General features: G+C 38.0%; 1 protein-coding gene across 1 annotated transcript in view; it reads left to right on the plus strand.

Annotated features, from left to right (window-relative positions):
• The first annotated feature begins 1,790 nt into the window (after positions 1-1,790).
• Positions 1,791-16,869, plus strand: part of LOC131971313 (sphingosine kinase 2-like) — a 38,024-nt gene continuing 22,945 nt past the window's right edge. Inside the window, exon 1 of the mRNA XM_059332702.1 lies at positions 1,791-2,039. Within this exon, the coding sequence (XP_059188685.1) occupies positions 1,895-2,039 (145 nt within the window). The 5' untranslated portion in view covers positions 1,791-1,894. The remainder of the gene's footprint in view (positions 2,040-16,869) is intronic.

The raw sequence follows: 16,869 nt of genomic DNA on the forward strand, positions 1-16,869 counted from the left end.
ACTACAAGCCTTTGCTTTTAATTTCTGGAATAGATTTTAATTGATACACATACTATATATATAGTATGTGTATCATATTACATGTGATCTCCTGTAATATTGCTCTACTATTACATTGTAACTTATACCATATATATTCTTTACCTCATACTATAGTATACTGTACTATGTTAATGTTCATTTCTATCTTGGTGCTGCTGAAACTCCTGAATTTCCCCTTTGGGGATCAATAAAGGCTTATTTCACATCCCATTTCTGAGTGGAAGGAAAATGGAGACATAAATGTGGCAATCAATAAACTTAGAATGCATTGCTGAATACCTTTTTGCAACTGGCCTTTTTCACAGATGACATTTCCACATGTCACAGTAGGAATAATAACACAGAAGTAAATATGTATAACCATAATAATAATAATAATAATTATTATTATTATTATCAGTAAGACCTCTGTAACCCACGTCTCTTGATTGTCGTTAGTCACATATAAACAGTAGTTAAAAAGCATCTTCTCAGTTAGTCTACTGAGTGGAATTGTATGTTGATATAGTAAAAAAGAGTCAATTTTTTTTTATTCGACAACTGTGATTGTTTGTTACCTGGTATTTCCGCCATTGTACCACTAGAGGGCAGCAGACCTCCTCTTCTTTAACTGAACAGCAAAGTTTAACATAAACTGCAGCGTGTAGAGAGGAGTCAAGTCAGCAAGAGACACCCACAACAACTGTGAGAAAACAGGCGGTTATAGCCTTAAAAATAAAAGCGTGAATAGGTTCATTGATGAATTATAACAGTATATGAATAGTTAATTAATGGCTAAAGATCACTGGTCTCGAATGTACTATTAAATTAACATTAGCTTCTTTTGTAATAGGCCAACTAAAAATGTGCATTCCATGGTCCTGAATGAGTGTAGCTACAACCTATTAAGACTTAATTCATAGTATTTATCCTACATCACAGGATGATTAAAAGAATGACAAGTAAATACACCATGGCCTCGCCCACCTTTTTGTCACATGCCCACTGATAGTATCCACACCCAGAAAGATGAAGGTGGAATGAGCAAAGGTGGATGATTTAATATTCCTTAGCTCTTACTGAATCAAATCTAACATTTAAGAGCTGATATCTAGCCATTTTCCATGGTTTTCTTGATGAGTTTGGTTATAATAAAAAAAACATGGGAAATGGCTAGATATCAACTCTTAAACTAAACTCTTATGAGCTATTTTTGTTGTTATCTTTATATTTGTCCAAACAAATGTACCTTTAGTTGTACTAGGCATTAAAATGAACAATAAAGTGAAGAAACCAACGGTGGTCTAATATTTTTTTCCATGACTGTAGCTTGAGACACCACTGCAGTGCCACCAAAGCTAGCAAAGCACTGGTGTGTGTGGAGCTAAACGTGTCCGTATGGCTCTTATTTTGAAATGCGACCGGAGGGGGTGTGTTTGATTCCGTTTCTCTTGACACCGGTGCGAGCAGCTGGCTGTCAGTCGCAGTTCAGTAGTCTCCACTTTCTCGCACCATCCAGGCGGGTAGCTATGTGACAGAGTGGCTTTGCTTTATCCCGGACCCCCCGCGTCTCGGTCTCCCCCCCGGTCCGCTCAGGATGGATCAGAGGAGAGCTGAACCGGACCGCAATAGCACCAACCCGGTTTCTCTGTACGGGGAATTTACGCTTACCGGGAACCGAAAAGTCAGGTGTGCTGTGAGCTTGACCGAGAAGGAGCTCATCGTCCAGAGGCTCACCTCGGCACCTGTCGGGAGGAACAAGGTGGTGCTCAACCTGAAGGACTGCATCGGTTGCCGGGCGTACCGGGAGGATGACAACACAGACCCGGCTGCGTACTTAACCGCGTACTTCTACCCGCTTAAACGGCGCTGGATGAGCTCCGGGGTGTCGCGGCAGAGGGCGGAGCAGTGCTTCCGGCTCTCCTCGCTCCAGGACCCGCGCGCTAACCTGGATGAGGCGGAGAAGTGGGCTCGCGCTGTCCAGGAGCGTGCTGCACGGCAACAATATCTAAGAGACGGTAAGAGGGAAAAGTTTACCGCCAGGACTCCTAACACTACAGGTACCTACATTTAATTATTTAAGAGAGACGGTACACTGAAAAATTCCCTCAATTTCATTTCACTTGGAAATATCAACTAATTAAGCCAATGAACTGGTTTAGTGAATATTACTTGGAACGAATGATTCAATTTACATACAAAACTTAGGACACATTATAACAAACAATCACTAAGTAATGCACTACATGAAAAACTGCTATTTTAAAGTAAAAGCACTGAATTCGTACTGAATTCGTATTTCTTTGTAGAATTTATATAGATGATTGAAATAATAATTAGGGGGCCAAAACATCTTTTTTTTCAGGGAAAAGTTTACCGCCAGGACTCCTAACATTACAGGCACCTACTATTTAAGGCGAGACACTACAGGCAAAACCACAAAAAAAATATTGTCTCAATGTACATAACAAACTGTGAACGTTTCATGGTGATATCTATAGGTTAAGAAAATTACCCTTCACCTTACCAACTTTATTTGCAATAATACTTTCTTTTTTGCATTGCAAGTTTTCTGAAATCTTATGTTTAGATATGCAAATCAAGTGTTAACTCATTAAATATGCACGGATTTGCATACATTTCCAGGACATCAATGTGAACATTGGATAATGCAAATTTATTTATTTATTATTAATTTATTTTAAGTTATTATTTTATTTTTTGAGAGGCTATGTCAGACTCAAAGGGCTGTTTTTTTTCTAGAAGGAATCTGGGATATCTAATTTTTTCATTTTTTATAAATCAAAAAATACTGTCAAAAGTCATGTTTTTAGGAACACATTTTTTATATAAATCAGGGTATGAATAATATATAGACAAACCCCTCTGTAAAAACCTTCAGAATATAGTTAGGAAGAAAAGTGGTACATTTGGTGAAATATAAGTGGAGCTGAAGTTGAGATTTATGGCCCAGATTATGAGAAAAAAATAATTTTGAGTTTTTTAAATATTTCATACATTCTTAATGGAAATGACTATCTGAAGAAAAATATTGAATTATTCATAGCAACAACAATATAAAACATCTCAACACATAATATTGTGCAGGAGAGTGGGAACTTCCTAACGATGCCTGTGATGAAATCTACAGGCACCAATGGATCGGGCGAACATGCCACGTTTATATATGTCAAATAGTTTGTAAATTTTAATGTAGAAATATTACAGAGTTTCCATTAGACTGTCATTGTTTTTGAAGACGATGTTACCTGCAGTAATTGTATAATAATTACTAACTTTTTTCTTTATTGGTTACAATCCACTTTAACTGGTCAAATACATTGTCAATTACTATGTCACCTAAAATATTCAGTCATTTTAACATTAATTATAAATTTGACATATTGATACTTTCTGGTTTATTAGCAGTAGCTTGCCCTACAACTACATAAAATTGCTAACAGTATTCTTTCCTTATTTTCTGTACAGAGCTGGTTAATTGTCACTTTATCAGCTCTACTTAAAGCTTGTTATTATACCCATCCCTTACATAAATAAAACAGCAGGACAGGTATGCTACAGAGTCATATTTCAGTAGCAGAATCTAGACAAACCCTTTTAACGTAAAATACACCTAATGAACATGAGATAACTGCTATTGGGTTCACATCATGTCAAGACATGTAAAGAGAATAATACTGTAACTGGATTCTTATCTCTTATCTGCTACAGGATATCGTCACCTTTAACCTACTCCGTATATGAATAAAACAATAGTAGTGCTGTTGTGGTATGGAGAGTCATTTTACAGTAACTCCTGTCTGCAAACAAACCATTTCAACATAAAGACACCTGAGAAACGTGCAGAAGTATTACTGCTATTGAGTTCATGTAATGTCAAGAGGTGTAATCACTCCGGTGGGAAATGTTCTCTAATTGGAGATTTCTAAAGATAAGTTGTCTCATTATTTGTTCTCCTCACCAAGCTGTCCCAGCTCCATGAAGAAAAAACATAAAATGCAATGTTTTTTTTTGCCTCACACAAACTTTTCCCTCCACACAGTCATTGTATCACTGGCACTCTGTGACCCAGATAGCATTCTCCCATTTGCACAAATGTATTTTTAACGAGACAAAATATGCTGCAATTCTATAGTGCCTGTCATTGTCAGAAGAGGAAAGATCAGACTTTTAGCAACTCAAGACTGTATTGTTTTCCTCTGAATACATATTGTGAGTCCACCGCCTAGAGCCGAACCTGAGACTTAACAAGTCTCGTACCTTGGGACAGAGAACCAGACACAAGTGTCTCCATGGCTTCACCTGCTCTGTAGTCATGTAACACAACTCTACCTCCACCCACTTTATTCACACATATAAATCTTTCCTTTGAAACCCATCCTGTAGAAGCCATTTTTACAGACAGAATTGAATTTCCTGCTCTTGAGAACTTACATTATTTATAACAGGGAAGCAAAGTGTAATGTTGGTAACTAGAGCTACAACGAAGCATTATCATTTTTTAAACAATGGCTCCTACATTTCAAGCAGGATTCTCATTTCTAGCCAACAACCACTATTTTCAGCAAGTCCTCACTTCCTCACAGAAGTGTTTACTAAATGAGCACCTATACCAGAGGTAGGAGATCAACACATTAAACATAATAGGTCACTGTTTTAAACATGTAGTTAATGTTGTAAAACAGTCAAAGTTTAGTTAAGTTTAGGCACCAAAACTACTTGGTTAGGTTAGGTGAGCTTAGGTTAGGGAGGCTTGGTTAGGTACGTTAGTATGGATGTACTACTAAGAAAATAATCATTAGTTGCAGTCCTATTTAACACCTGTGTGGGTTATATTTTAAGGATAGTTGGCAGTCCAGAAGTCATTGAATCAAACAGAACCAGAAGTGCTGAGCAAAAATGTTGGCTACATGAGGGCTGCACTATTTGGAAAAAATGTCAAATTGTGATTATTTTGACTGATATCGAATTGCGTCAGGATTCACAATATTGGAGGGAACAATCTTTTTTTTTTTTTTTACAACCACCAGCCTTATTTTCAGAAAAACAAATTTAATGCATCTCTTTTTGCGAGGATTGCTACAAACATTTTTTTTTTAAATAATCTGTAGAATGCAATTTTGTACATCTCTGCAGCACCAAAATATTTAATTCAGAAGGTATTTGGACACATTTTGCTTTAAAGAAACATTGCACGTTCCTTCAATTTGGATGTTACACTAGTCCATATTTTGATATAAATACAATTTTGATTCATTCTGCAGCCTTACTGCATACTGCTGGGCTATCTGCCTCAGTGTCACATTTCTGTGCATTTTTGTGGTCAGTAGCATTAATTTCACACCTCGCTCTGGCTGCAGGGGTCTTTTGGTATCTCTGGAATGTGATGACAGGATTCTTGTCTAAAAAAGCAGTCTACAGTAAGTTACTCATTATGCCGGAGGCCTTGTGAACCATAATAAATCATGTTCAGGAGCACTGCATCCGAACCATTAGTCTAAATGAGGTCAGTGCTGCCTGTCTTCATCAATATTGGTGCAACGTGTCATTGGCTTGACTTCTGGTGTCCTCACAGAATTTTTCAGGAAGCATCTATTTTCTTCCAATCCATTTACCTCTGACAGGTAGATAGGGTTAAACCAAAAAGGAAAACACTCTTATTTCCATTTTCCCATCAATATTTTGCCATTCTTTCAATGTTCAAACACAAACAGGTGTTTGGTGTGTTTGCACATGCTCAGGTTGCCCGGCGTTGCTTCTCTGCTCAGTTAGGCAGCCCTAACACACTGTTTGGCAAAGGGATGGACTTGTCTTTTATGTTCGCAGCATCAATACTAGTTTGCATGATAATAAACATTTCCCTGAGCATCTATAATGACAGCAAGCCATCATTTGGCCCCGGGGTGCTGTTGGGCTGCCTTGTTCCAGTTGTTGTGCAGTGCACTTTTTGGTGTTTGAAGATGTTGGTTAGAGAGCTGCTGACTGGTCACAGATCACAGATAATGCTAATGCGAAGCCATGGTACATTTTAAAGCACTATTGCAGTTTTTTCTTCACTAAAAATATTCTTAGTATTTATTCTGAGACAACTGATTAATCAGTGTAAATATTGTTTAGTAGTTAGTACGGCTGCAAATAACGATTACTTTCATTATCTATTAATCTGCTGATTTTATATTCTTAAATAACAGATGAATGGTGTGGTCTACAAAATATTAGAAATGTGCCTCCCAGTTACTCAAACTCAAGGTGGTGCCTTTAAATGTCTTGTTTTGTCAAGCCAAAACCCAAAGATATTCAGTTTAATATGATATAAAACAGACGGAAATCTTCACATTTGAGAGACTGAAAACAGCATTACTTGTCATTTTTGCATGAAAAATAATGATTAATTGATTGTTTTAAGTTGGTGTTTGTATTTGTTGCTCAACTAATAGATGCAGCTCGAGTTAGTTTTCTTTGTCTTTCTACAAGGATCATGACCTGCTGGATTACAGACTAGTTATTTCCTCACAGAGAAGGAAGTGCAGCATAAACTGCATGTCACGGCTGCTCTAGTTTTTGAGATGTAAAACAGGAGTGAGGTCACAAGAGGTGACACATGCATCAGTCTGTGGTGGCAGGAGTTCTTTGCGTTTCTGGGTGCTGATTTAAGATCCTCGTAAATTTCATCCCCACTCAGATGGTTAAAATTGACAGATCAGATGCATTACCAAGTATCTCCTAAATCGTATTGATTAGATGTTGTCAATAAATGGATTCATTTCAGCTGTTGAGAGCATTATCATTATAATCAGTCAGGTGATGGCAGCAGGCTGAGGGGTTACTAACGTTTATTAAATTAATCAATCTGGATTGTCAAGTGGCTTTGACCTATTACCAACAGTGTCACCCAGGAGATCCAAGCTGTGGTGCAACCTTTTTTCATTATAAAGAAACTGTTTCTTTGTAAAACAGTAACATTTTCAATGTATAGTACTTGTGATTGACCAGATCAATTATATTGGCTGAGTAAATGCTATCCTGTCTAATAGTTAAATTAATTCAGGAGCTGTGTAGCAGGGATTAATGCAACTAAAATTCAAAATGTTTCTGTGTCTGATAAGTTTGACACTTAAGGAAGAAATACTGAAAACTGTGTCGGAGGAAACTTTTCCATCACAGAGATCATAATTTGTGCTAATGCATTATAACTGAATGAGGCTGCAAAAGTGTGAAGCCATGGAAACTGCTGTGATGGAAAGTCAAATAAGAAGCACCTTATTCGACACTCAGGGGACAGACGTTGCTCCATTTAGCAGCAAAATCCAGGCCTCTCAGCCAGTTGATGCTATTACTAATACATTACCGCTGGCTCAGGCCAAGTTGAAGCTGGGACAATAGTTTGAATGCTCTATTACACAGAATTTCACACATGCAAGCAAACAGAAGAGGTTTAATATAAATGTTGTGATCATTTGATGCCTTTTTGATGTAAGAAAAGAATCCTTTTTTCCTGGACATGGCTCATTTGTGAGCACAAAGAGTATGAAAACATTACTTTTGTACGTTTGTTTTATAGCAGTCAAAAAGGGAAAGACTGTCATGGTTTGAAGTTGTTTTACAGGTGATTACGTTTATATTAGATCATATTTCAGAATACCTTGCCATTTTTGCATGAAAATAATTGATGATTATTTAGGCATTATTAGGCGTTATTCTCCGTCATTCTTCAATGACAAAGTAATGAAAAAAAAGATTTGGGGCAGTAGAAGTAAAGAATGCTCAAAGTATTGGTCTGGCCTAAAGGCCTCAACAGCACTCCCCTCTCAAAGAGAATATTGTTTTTCATTTAAATGTCTGGAAGAGCTCAGTAACAAAGTTGTCAAACTGTGTTTTAGTTTATTTTTGTGAGTTGATATAAATGTAACAGATTGTGTTAAACTGGTATATGATATCATTAAATACCAATCACTGACCCCTGAATTCAAAGTAAAATCAAATTGTTTAATGCCAGACATTGTGATATTGCCATATATGTTATCGTTTTCCAAATAATCAATATAATATCACATTGTGATTTACACCCCCTAAAAATGAAACATCTGAAGAAGTCACCTTGGTCTCTAGGAAATTATAACAAGCATATTTGTTTGATTAATCAAGAAGATGATCAATATATAAATAGTTTATGAAAGCAATTGTGAGTTACAGCTCAATTATTTACAGAGAATCATGCTTGCTTCTGTCATGCAGGTAGGATAACATATTACCACATACAGTATGCTTTCAGGGCTTGAGTAAGTCTTTGTGGGTGTGTGAAGCTGATTAACTTTGCAACTGATCCCATTAAGGTTCACACCCGTGTGATTAATCAGTCTTGAACGACAAGAATGATGAAACTTCCTCATTCTCTTTCAACAGAAACCACGTGTTTCATTCACAATAAGTCGTCCCTCTTGCAGCTGTAGTGGTAAAGGATACGGGTTGATACTTTTTGGTTACAATATCAGCATGGTCCCCATCTGTGTTTTTCTCTGGAATATTAGAGGCGTGTGTGTGTGTTCGGACAGCAGTGGTAGCAGCAGTTCCAGTCTCCCTGAGGACTCTTCCTCATTGGATATACGCTGTGATAGAGCTTGACGTACCGTCAAGACCTCTGATTCAGCGTCTCTAGAGCTTTCTGCGGCTCAGGGGGCTCCCAGCAGCTCTGTGCCTGTAATGACACTGTCCTGCCCTCTCTCTCTTACCACGAGCAAATCAAAATTATGGAGTATACCGGTGAAATTTGGCCAAATACACTCCAGCATAAACCCCATAAAAATGTGTTTTCCTTTCCCTGACGTTGTGGAGGAATATTTACATCTCAAACTGAAGGATGGCTTTCTGTACATTATACCACTAAACGTAAAAAAGCATACGGTGCTCACCCACTTTGCTATTCTCAGAAACGGCCTCTCGGGTCGTTCTATGATACGCCGACAACAACAACAACCACTAATTGACCATTCAGCTTACAGAGCAGCTGGTTCACCTCAGAGAAAGTCTGTCTTTGCCTGGTAAAAGAACATGTGGTTGTGGGTTTTTTATGGTGGGAAGTCCATTTCCTCCATACACTGGCACACAGCACATTTCATATGTTTTTTTTTACAGTGCAGTAATGGCATGTTCTGCTCTCAGGCCTTGTGTTTTTATATAAAAGTGACTAATAGTTGCAGAAACTAAACATATAGTGGAACATAGTGCCAAGTGAGCTGACGCTAATTAAAAATGTAAGCTCTGATTCCCATTAAAAGTAAACTAAACATTGAATTAGTGGCAATGTAACCCAGTGACTTTCAGAAAGTTTGTTTTCATGCAGCAACGTAACCTCCTCTCCCTAATCCGACCCTGCAGCCCAAAATACTCACACGGGAGAGACAGACAGTGGTTACATCCTCTCTGCTGTCCCGATGTGTCTCTCTGTCCAAAAACATGTGCATCTTTCTGATCAGAACAGAGCAGGGGATACAATATAGCTGAGTGATTGACACACAGAGCAGGATGATTTTAATAAAAACCTCAGTGTCGTAAACTCTCTGCCTTTCCTAATATAGATCTACAGCGAGCTAACCACTGCCTCCACCTCCTCCTCGTCCTCCTCCTCCCTCCACACCCTTTGTGGTTCAGGCTCTGCAAAAATCTGTGTGCTCGAGCAGCTTCCCCTCTTTGATTTACAGACAGTGTTACGGACAAGAGTCACCTCACTGCACCTAAATGTTCCTGCAGTGAGGCGAACAAGGTTTCTTTTAAAGGAACAGTGTGTGATTCAGCTGTAAGTCCCAACACCAGACATTACAGTGCAGGTTTAGATCATCATATTAGTATTCAATTAATTAACAGGCACTTTAATAGTGCCTGTTAATTGTAATTTGTAATTTGTAATTTGTTACACTAAGATCAGAGTGGGGCTGCAAGGACTAACTTATTGATGGAGAGGGATCCATGTTTGGAGAAGTGCCCCACAGGCGCGATACTTGTTTTCTTTTTTTTGTCAAATTTTTAGTAGTGTGCTTTTAGTAAGTTAAGTTATGTGATTTTTTTAATGGATGGGACCTGAAGATCCCATCCATTAATTAATGGATGGGATCTTCAGGTCAATAAGGTTTGTACAACACAACATTAAACATGGCCACGTTTCTTTATGATCAGATTAGAAACAGAAAGTTAAACCAAATCCTCATTTGAATTTGAATGAACCTGTTTATTTTATGGTACAAATGATTACTGACTGTGTCCTTAATTTGCAGAGGGACGAGAAAGGAACAGATGAATAGTTTCTCATGTTTTCTCATACAGTAGATTTGATTACCCATTACCTGTTCATTTTGTGCTACTGTACATCACTGCATAACATACAATATGTACAGGGACATTGTGTTATATGCATGGTAGCTTTTCAGAAAAAAAGGTTTCATGTTCACAGGAAGCGCAATTAAACCACTTGACTAAGGTTAGGGTAAAAGAGCAGGTTGGGCTTAATAACTACTTCAGATGTAGTTAACCAGGTTGACTCCGAGTTACAAAGTTGACTCTTGGACCAAAACACCGATTTATATGTTTGACCCATCCACCTCCCGTCCCTCCTGCCCTGTGCAGAGCTTCAGGCTACTTATATTACATAATTTACCCAAGGTGGGTTTGCATTACTGTCAACAGAACGCCTGTTGCATGACTGTTTATTCTCTTACTTTACTTGTAGACTAGGTTAAGTTCCAACGTCAGGAAGTTTAGTTATTAGAAACATCCATCGCTGAATATAAAGTCTATATAAATAGAAGGAGTACTGCGAAACTTTTAATTAAGGTCCTACATATGCATTTTACATACAGTCATAGTTCTGGAAAATAATATTTTTTTTGTTTCTTTCCTAAATGGTCTTTGGGTATTAAAAGAGTCATATAAATAAACACAATCAAACAAAAAGATACACACATTCTGATATTTAAATTGTCTAAACACCGGTCTGATCCACAGTGACTTGCAGTTAGGTCAGGGTCAAACCCTTCGGGCTCCGAATAAAGCATGTCACGAGTCATGAGTGATATTTGAGTAAAGGATGACCCATGGTAAGAACCGAACCTCTAATCATGATGGACACATCCCAGACATTGTGTTGTATCTGTAAATTGCTATCATGAGGTCACAGTTGGTATGTAGTTAACTACAGTGTGAAGCTCGGTTTAGAGGCGGAACGCTGCACGGCTATCAGATGACAAACTCATATCTGCAAAACGGGTGTTTTCAGAAGTTTAGCTGGCTGGATTTAGACAGTCAGTAAAAAAAAAATGACACAGACGCAACATAAAATCCAATAGTTAAAGCTTAGTTTAGCTGCTGATTGACGGCTAAGATATATTGTTTTTGTGATCATACGTGTCTTTTTGTTTTGTTTATTTGGTAGTAAACACAATGTTTCTTTTGCAGTCATTAGACGACATGAGATGCAGACTATCTGTTGTTTTCCCTCAGCTGGCCCAGGACAGAGCTAACATTTAGTGGATTGCGATTGGACATATCTGTCATGTTACAGTGGGCAGGGAGGGTATGAGGACCAGGTCAAATACATGTTAATCCATTAATCCCTTTAATGTGGAAACTGGATTCTCTCTTAATGGTTGTTTGTAAAGGCTTAGAGCCCACATCACTGCTGAGACACAGATGTAAGAGCAGGAGGACACAGACCTGTTTGTGGGTACAGTAGTTGGCTGTGGATGAGGGAATCCTCTGTCATCATGCTCTCGCTCTGTTTTTGTTAAGGAATAATAAAAGAAATCTACTTTTAATATACATTTGTCACAATGTAGTCAGATTTTGAAAAAAGAAAAAAAACTGAAAATTGTCTTCTGTATTTATAGTCAATTATCCATGTCCTGCTGTTATTGGTTGACATTTACCCTAACATGAAGCAGGACCTTTTCTGTTGGTGCTTTCAAGCAATCCCAGCAGAAAGGAAGGGACAGGAATACCCTCTGTTTTTACAGTGCTCATGCATTATTGCAAGAAACCTTCTAGCCGCCCCATTCAAATAGTCTTTTATTGTTACTTGGGGTGGTTTTCTTAAAGCTTCACTGTGTGAACACGGTTCTGTATTGATTCTGTGTTACTACACATTGAGTATCTTGGAAGTCTTACAAATGTGTTCAAAATGTTGCCTTCCACATGAAAGATTTGTGAGAGGAATGTTTTAAAAAATATTTGCATTCATGTTTTCTAGTCTGCTTTCTTCTTCTTCTTCTTCTTCTTCTTCTTCTCTGGCTTTGCTGCCACATTGCTGCATTTCTTGGAATGTTACTGTCACCTGTCCACCAGTAGGCAGCAATATGTTTTGTGATGCCAATGCACTAGAACAAAATGGGGGCCCTTTCATAAAAATATTGATCAATACCCTACCGAAGATCTAAAACTTCACATCACATAAAAACCAATGTAAAGCTCCTTAGTGTATAGTATTCACTGTATTTGTGTTGGATATTGGATAATATTTTTGTGTTAGTGATGGTTGCTTTGCAGCCATGTTGCCAAAGGTTTTTGGATTTCCATAGTTAATTTCATAAATTGAGATATTGTAGCTTTCATAAACATGGGTGTATTATAATAACTTAATACCGAATCCAAAGACGCCTTTTCAGTCCAATGAGAATAACTTGCTTTCTGGCTTTTGAGTTTACTTCTGCGTTATGAGGCCCACTGAATAAGCGTTTCCTTGCTCACTCCACCTGCAAGATACTGCTTGGCCATTGACTTGACATTACAATGTCACAGGTTTTTAAATTGCTTATTTAAAATGTTTAAGGATTTTTTTTTACAAATATAAAAACTTCATGGCTGAAATTAACTTGTTTGCAGGTTGAGGTGTCCTATCAACGTCTTGTTATATGGTGGTCTATAGGGAAATGCTTTTTGGGCTGCGGGGGATTTTTAGCCTGAATATTGAGGGGTAGTCATTAGAAAAAAGGGGCTTCAAGGCGGAGCAGCTCTGTTTCTAGTTCTATAATACATCCATGGTGATAAATCAGTGAGGAGTATTGTGAATTTCATGACCATTGAATGCAAACAGCATCATTAGATGTGCAATGACATGCATGGTTTAGTGCAGGTAAAAAGCAGGCTAGCCATTACACGATATACAGCTGTGAAGCTAATAGAGAAGGAGGAATATGAGCCTATATAGAGACTGTAGAAGCAGACAGAAACAAAACAAGCAACTTAGACTCTTAACATCCTCTTCTGCCATCTGAAAGAAGGCTCCATGTGCCAAAGTGCAAATCAAACCGCTTGAGGCTACTGTTTGTTCCAGACTCAAGCTGCTGACCTCTAATACTAAATCTTAGTGAAAGAGAGTGATGTGCAATAAAAAGAAAAACAATTTCACACTTTAACTCTTTCAGGATCTTTCTTTAAGCTGAAGTAAATGGAGTGCACTTATATAGTGTTGTTAATGTTTAATGTGTAGTCACATGTCCCTCATGTTGTCATATGTTTTAATGTAAACCAACAGACTGTAGCACTGTGCTCAAGACAAATATCTCCCTTGGGGCATTAAAGTTACTATTCTATCCTTATGGTCTGATTGTTTTGATGTGAAGGCAGAGTAAGAGCATCGTCTTTTTCTACAAATTAAATGCACTTCCAAAGGAAAGTGTGTCCTTTAAATCTCCAGTGACTGGGCAGAGTGGGACTGGTCCCATCTGAGTCACAGATTTATGCTCGCTGAGTGTTTTGAGGGCTCAGCTAAGTGATGAAAGCCACTTTTTTTAATCAAGATTGCAGCTTCACTCCTTAATCGCAGACAGTTATTGCTTTGTCATGCTTCAGCGCTGATGGGGAGCTGATTTGGAGGAAGTTGAGTGAGACACCAGTGCGACTGACTGACATATGCACAGGTCATCACAATGAGTCAGGGTGAATCATCCAGTGGCGATAGAAAGAGTGGCCAAGTAAGATCATGGAGGATTTTCATTTTCACAAGGATGCAACATGCTGAGTATTAATCTTTGCAAATTTTAACCTAATTTCATGTAAAATCTCTGGAAGTTTATAAATGAAAAAATATGAGATTTATATCTGTAAATATGTAATACCGTGCTTTATACTGTTGAGAATGAAACAAACATCTCTGTGTTTGCCTAATAGAAGCTGACATCCTGTTTGCTAAATGAACTGGATAAGAGTTGTCAGACGAAGCTAAGAAAGCCGTCTATTCTCAGACTCTATATGCACCCAGATGGCTATTATAGGGAACCTCGCCGGAAAATGTGTTTTTCCGGCTCCTGGGTTTTTCCCTTTCATTTAAGCTGTCATTTCCTATGGCGAATACCTCAGCAGTGATTATTCCATTAAGATTTGGGACAGTTCCCAAGCTCTTGTTTTGAACAGAGAGGATGAGACGTCTGTAATCACAGATCAAGTGAACGTTGTCAAGATGCAGATCATTTTGGCCTCAGCTGCTGTTTGTGAGGATAATGAGTCAGTCAGCTTCCGGTAGCGTCATCAACTTTATCACTCCATCCAAGACAGTTATTTACTTTTTTATATAACAATTTTTTCCAGGTAATTATCCTCTTCAAAGCTCTTTTTTTTTTCAAAATGTATGGTTCAGTTAATAAATTTATAATACAACTAAAAAGAAACAGACTGTTATGACGACAGGATTGGAAGAAAATAAGTGTCTTTGACCTTAAACGTTCATCAGTAGGAGCATATATCATGACAATTAGGACTACAGCCATCCCTACACATGTACAAGCAAATCACACACATACTAAAGAGGTGAAGTCCCTCTCCTCCCAGTGGATTTACTTTGGAAGAAAATGTACTGTAGTTAAAGAGGAGACACAAATACTTTTTTGATCCCGTTTCTATTGTGCCATGAATCACCCATATGATGTGTCAATGTAATTGATCATTTAAAAGACAAGACGGAATTACTTACAATAATTAATAACTACATGACCCATGGTTCTAAGAACAGGAATTGATAGATAAGATAAATCAGGTAAGATATATTCCAGAGCTAGCTATCAATGAACACTGGCGTGATGTACATTGTGGGAGATGAGAGATGCAGTTCACTGAGCGGTTTCACACAAAACGTAATGTTACTGCAACAAACATTAGTAGAATTGCAACTTTCTAAACTTGCAAAATTATAAATTGAAAACAATCATGTGTAATTCATGGCACAATTCAAACCTAAAACAAAAAATGGTCTCTTTCCGTTAACCATCTTATATATTTTTTTCCAAAATAAGGTCCCACTGGGTCCAACGGAAGGGGAGGGACTTCACCTCTCTAGCTGCTGTCACAAACAACTAATAACAACCTCCACTTTCTTTTAAAATCCACTGCGGATTGTCCAACATGGTTGATAAAGTTAAATATAGATTGGGGAGGGTTGTAAAATGTAATTTTGTTGATTTGCATGTGCAAATTAGATTTACGTCACACTTTTGGCTCCGCGCCATGATGCCGCTGCAGCTGAGATAATGACAGAGGAGGAAACGCAGAGCGTGGACAGACAGATGAGTAGATTGATAGGGCCCTGTGGAATGTTTTGAGAAGGGGAGGGGAGACACACACAGGAAGTGGCATGGGGTTGGATTTAGCCAACAAGGTCTGCGTGGGTGTTGGGGCACACGGAGAGCAAGGTCAGGGCCTTCAGTGCCAGCTGTCATGCCAGCTGATTCATGAGGGCACTTCTGTGCCTTTCCCTCAGAGTCCAGTCGTTATGATGTGAAGAGACGCCACATAGAAACGTTCTTCCAGTGGAGAAAGAGGCTGGCTGAATTTATGAGCCTGTCTGAATCCTAAATCTTTTTGTTTACGATTTTGGCTTCCAAAGATTGTGAAAACAAGATAATCAAGATTAACTGATTGTTGTGCCGCAGTCCGTTTCACATGATGCTCTTATTTTGTCGTGTTATAAAGTCAGTTTTTACTTCAGAGTAGTGCGCTTTAGCTTGTTACACATTGGAAAATGTTTTGTATAGTTTACCAAAATGTTGAATATATATTCACTTGGTTTCAGTCAGTTATGGCAATCTAATTTATTTTCTATATTGTATATTAATGTTTAGTTGTTTTCAGTAGGTTTTTATTTTTATTTTACACACTAGGAAGATGCCTTTGAGATGCAGCTCAACTTGTTCTAGTCATACAACAGAAATAAAAAAGTAATTAATTTATTAAAATAAATTGTGAATGGGTATAAAGTTTTACACCATTATTATGGCAGTTTATGAAGGCCATCACCATGCTCAATTATGTCTCTTTTTGCAGCAGTTTTTGGGTTGATACCATTTGCTACATGGATTTGGTGCTAAATTGAAACTTAAGAAATTGTAAAAATGGTCAAAATCCCTCTAAAATACCACATTAAGACACCAAGGCATCAAGAACACCACAGCAAAAATCCTTACTGTGTAAGAATTTTTTTTTTTCAACTAGATGGAAAGCACTTGTATTGTGTAAACTGCTGAGAAACCTTATCTTATTTTCAATATATGAAAGCAACACATCCTCTGAATGCTCATTTGTGGTTGTAAAGTTTCATGAGGCGGATTATCTTGATGATGATCTCACTATCGACCAAAATAACCGTGAATAGGATTTTATCCATAATCAGGCAGCCCTATTACAGAACATACCTGCCTGCCTGCATTGCTGGAAGACAGACAAGTTTATCTCAGTTCACACTACTGTGACAGAGGTTAAGGTGTGTTATTGTGTGAGCATCTTTGTAACCTGTTTCACTGCATTCCAGTAGGATCACTGGGACAGGAAGTGCAGTATCCATTAAAACCAAAC

This window comes from Centropristis striata, chromosome 1 (genome assembly GCF_030273125.1).
Source record: "Centropristis striata isolate RG_2023a ecotype Rhode Island chromosome 1, C.striata_1.0, whole genome shotgun sequence".
Taxonomy (NCBI): Eukaryota; Metazoa; Chordata; class Actinopteri; order Perciformes; family Serranidae; genus Centropristis; species Centropristis striata.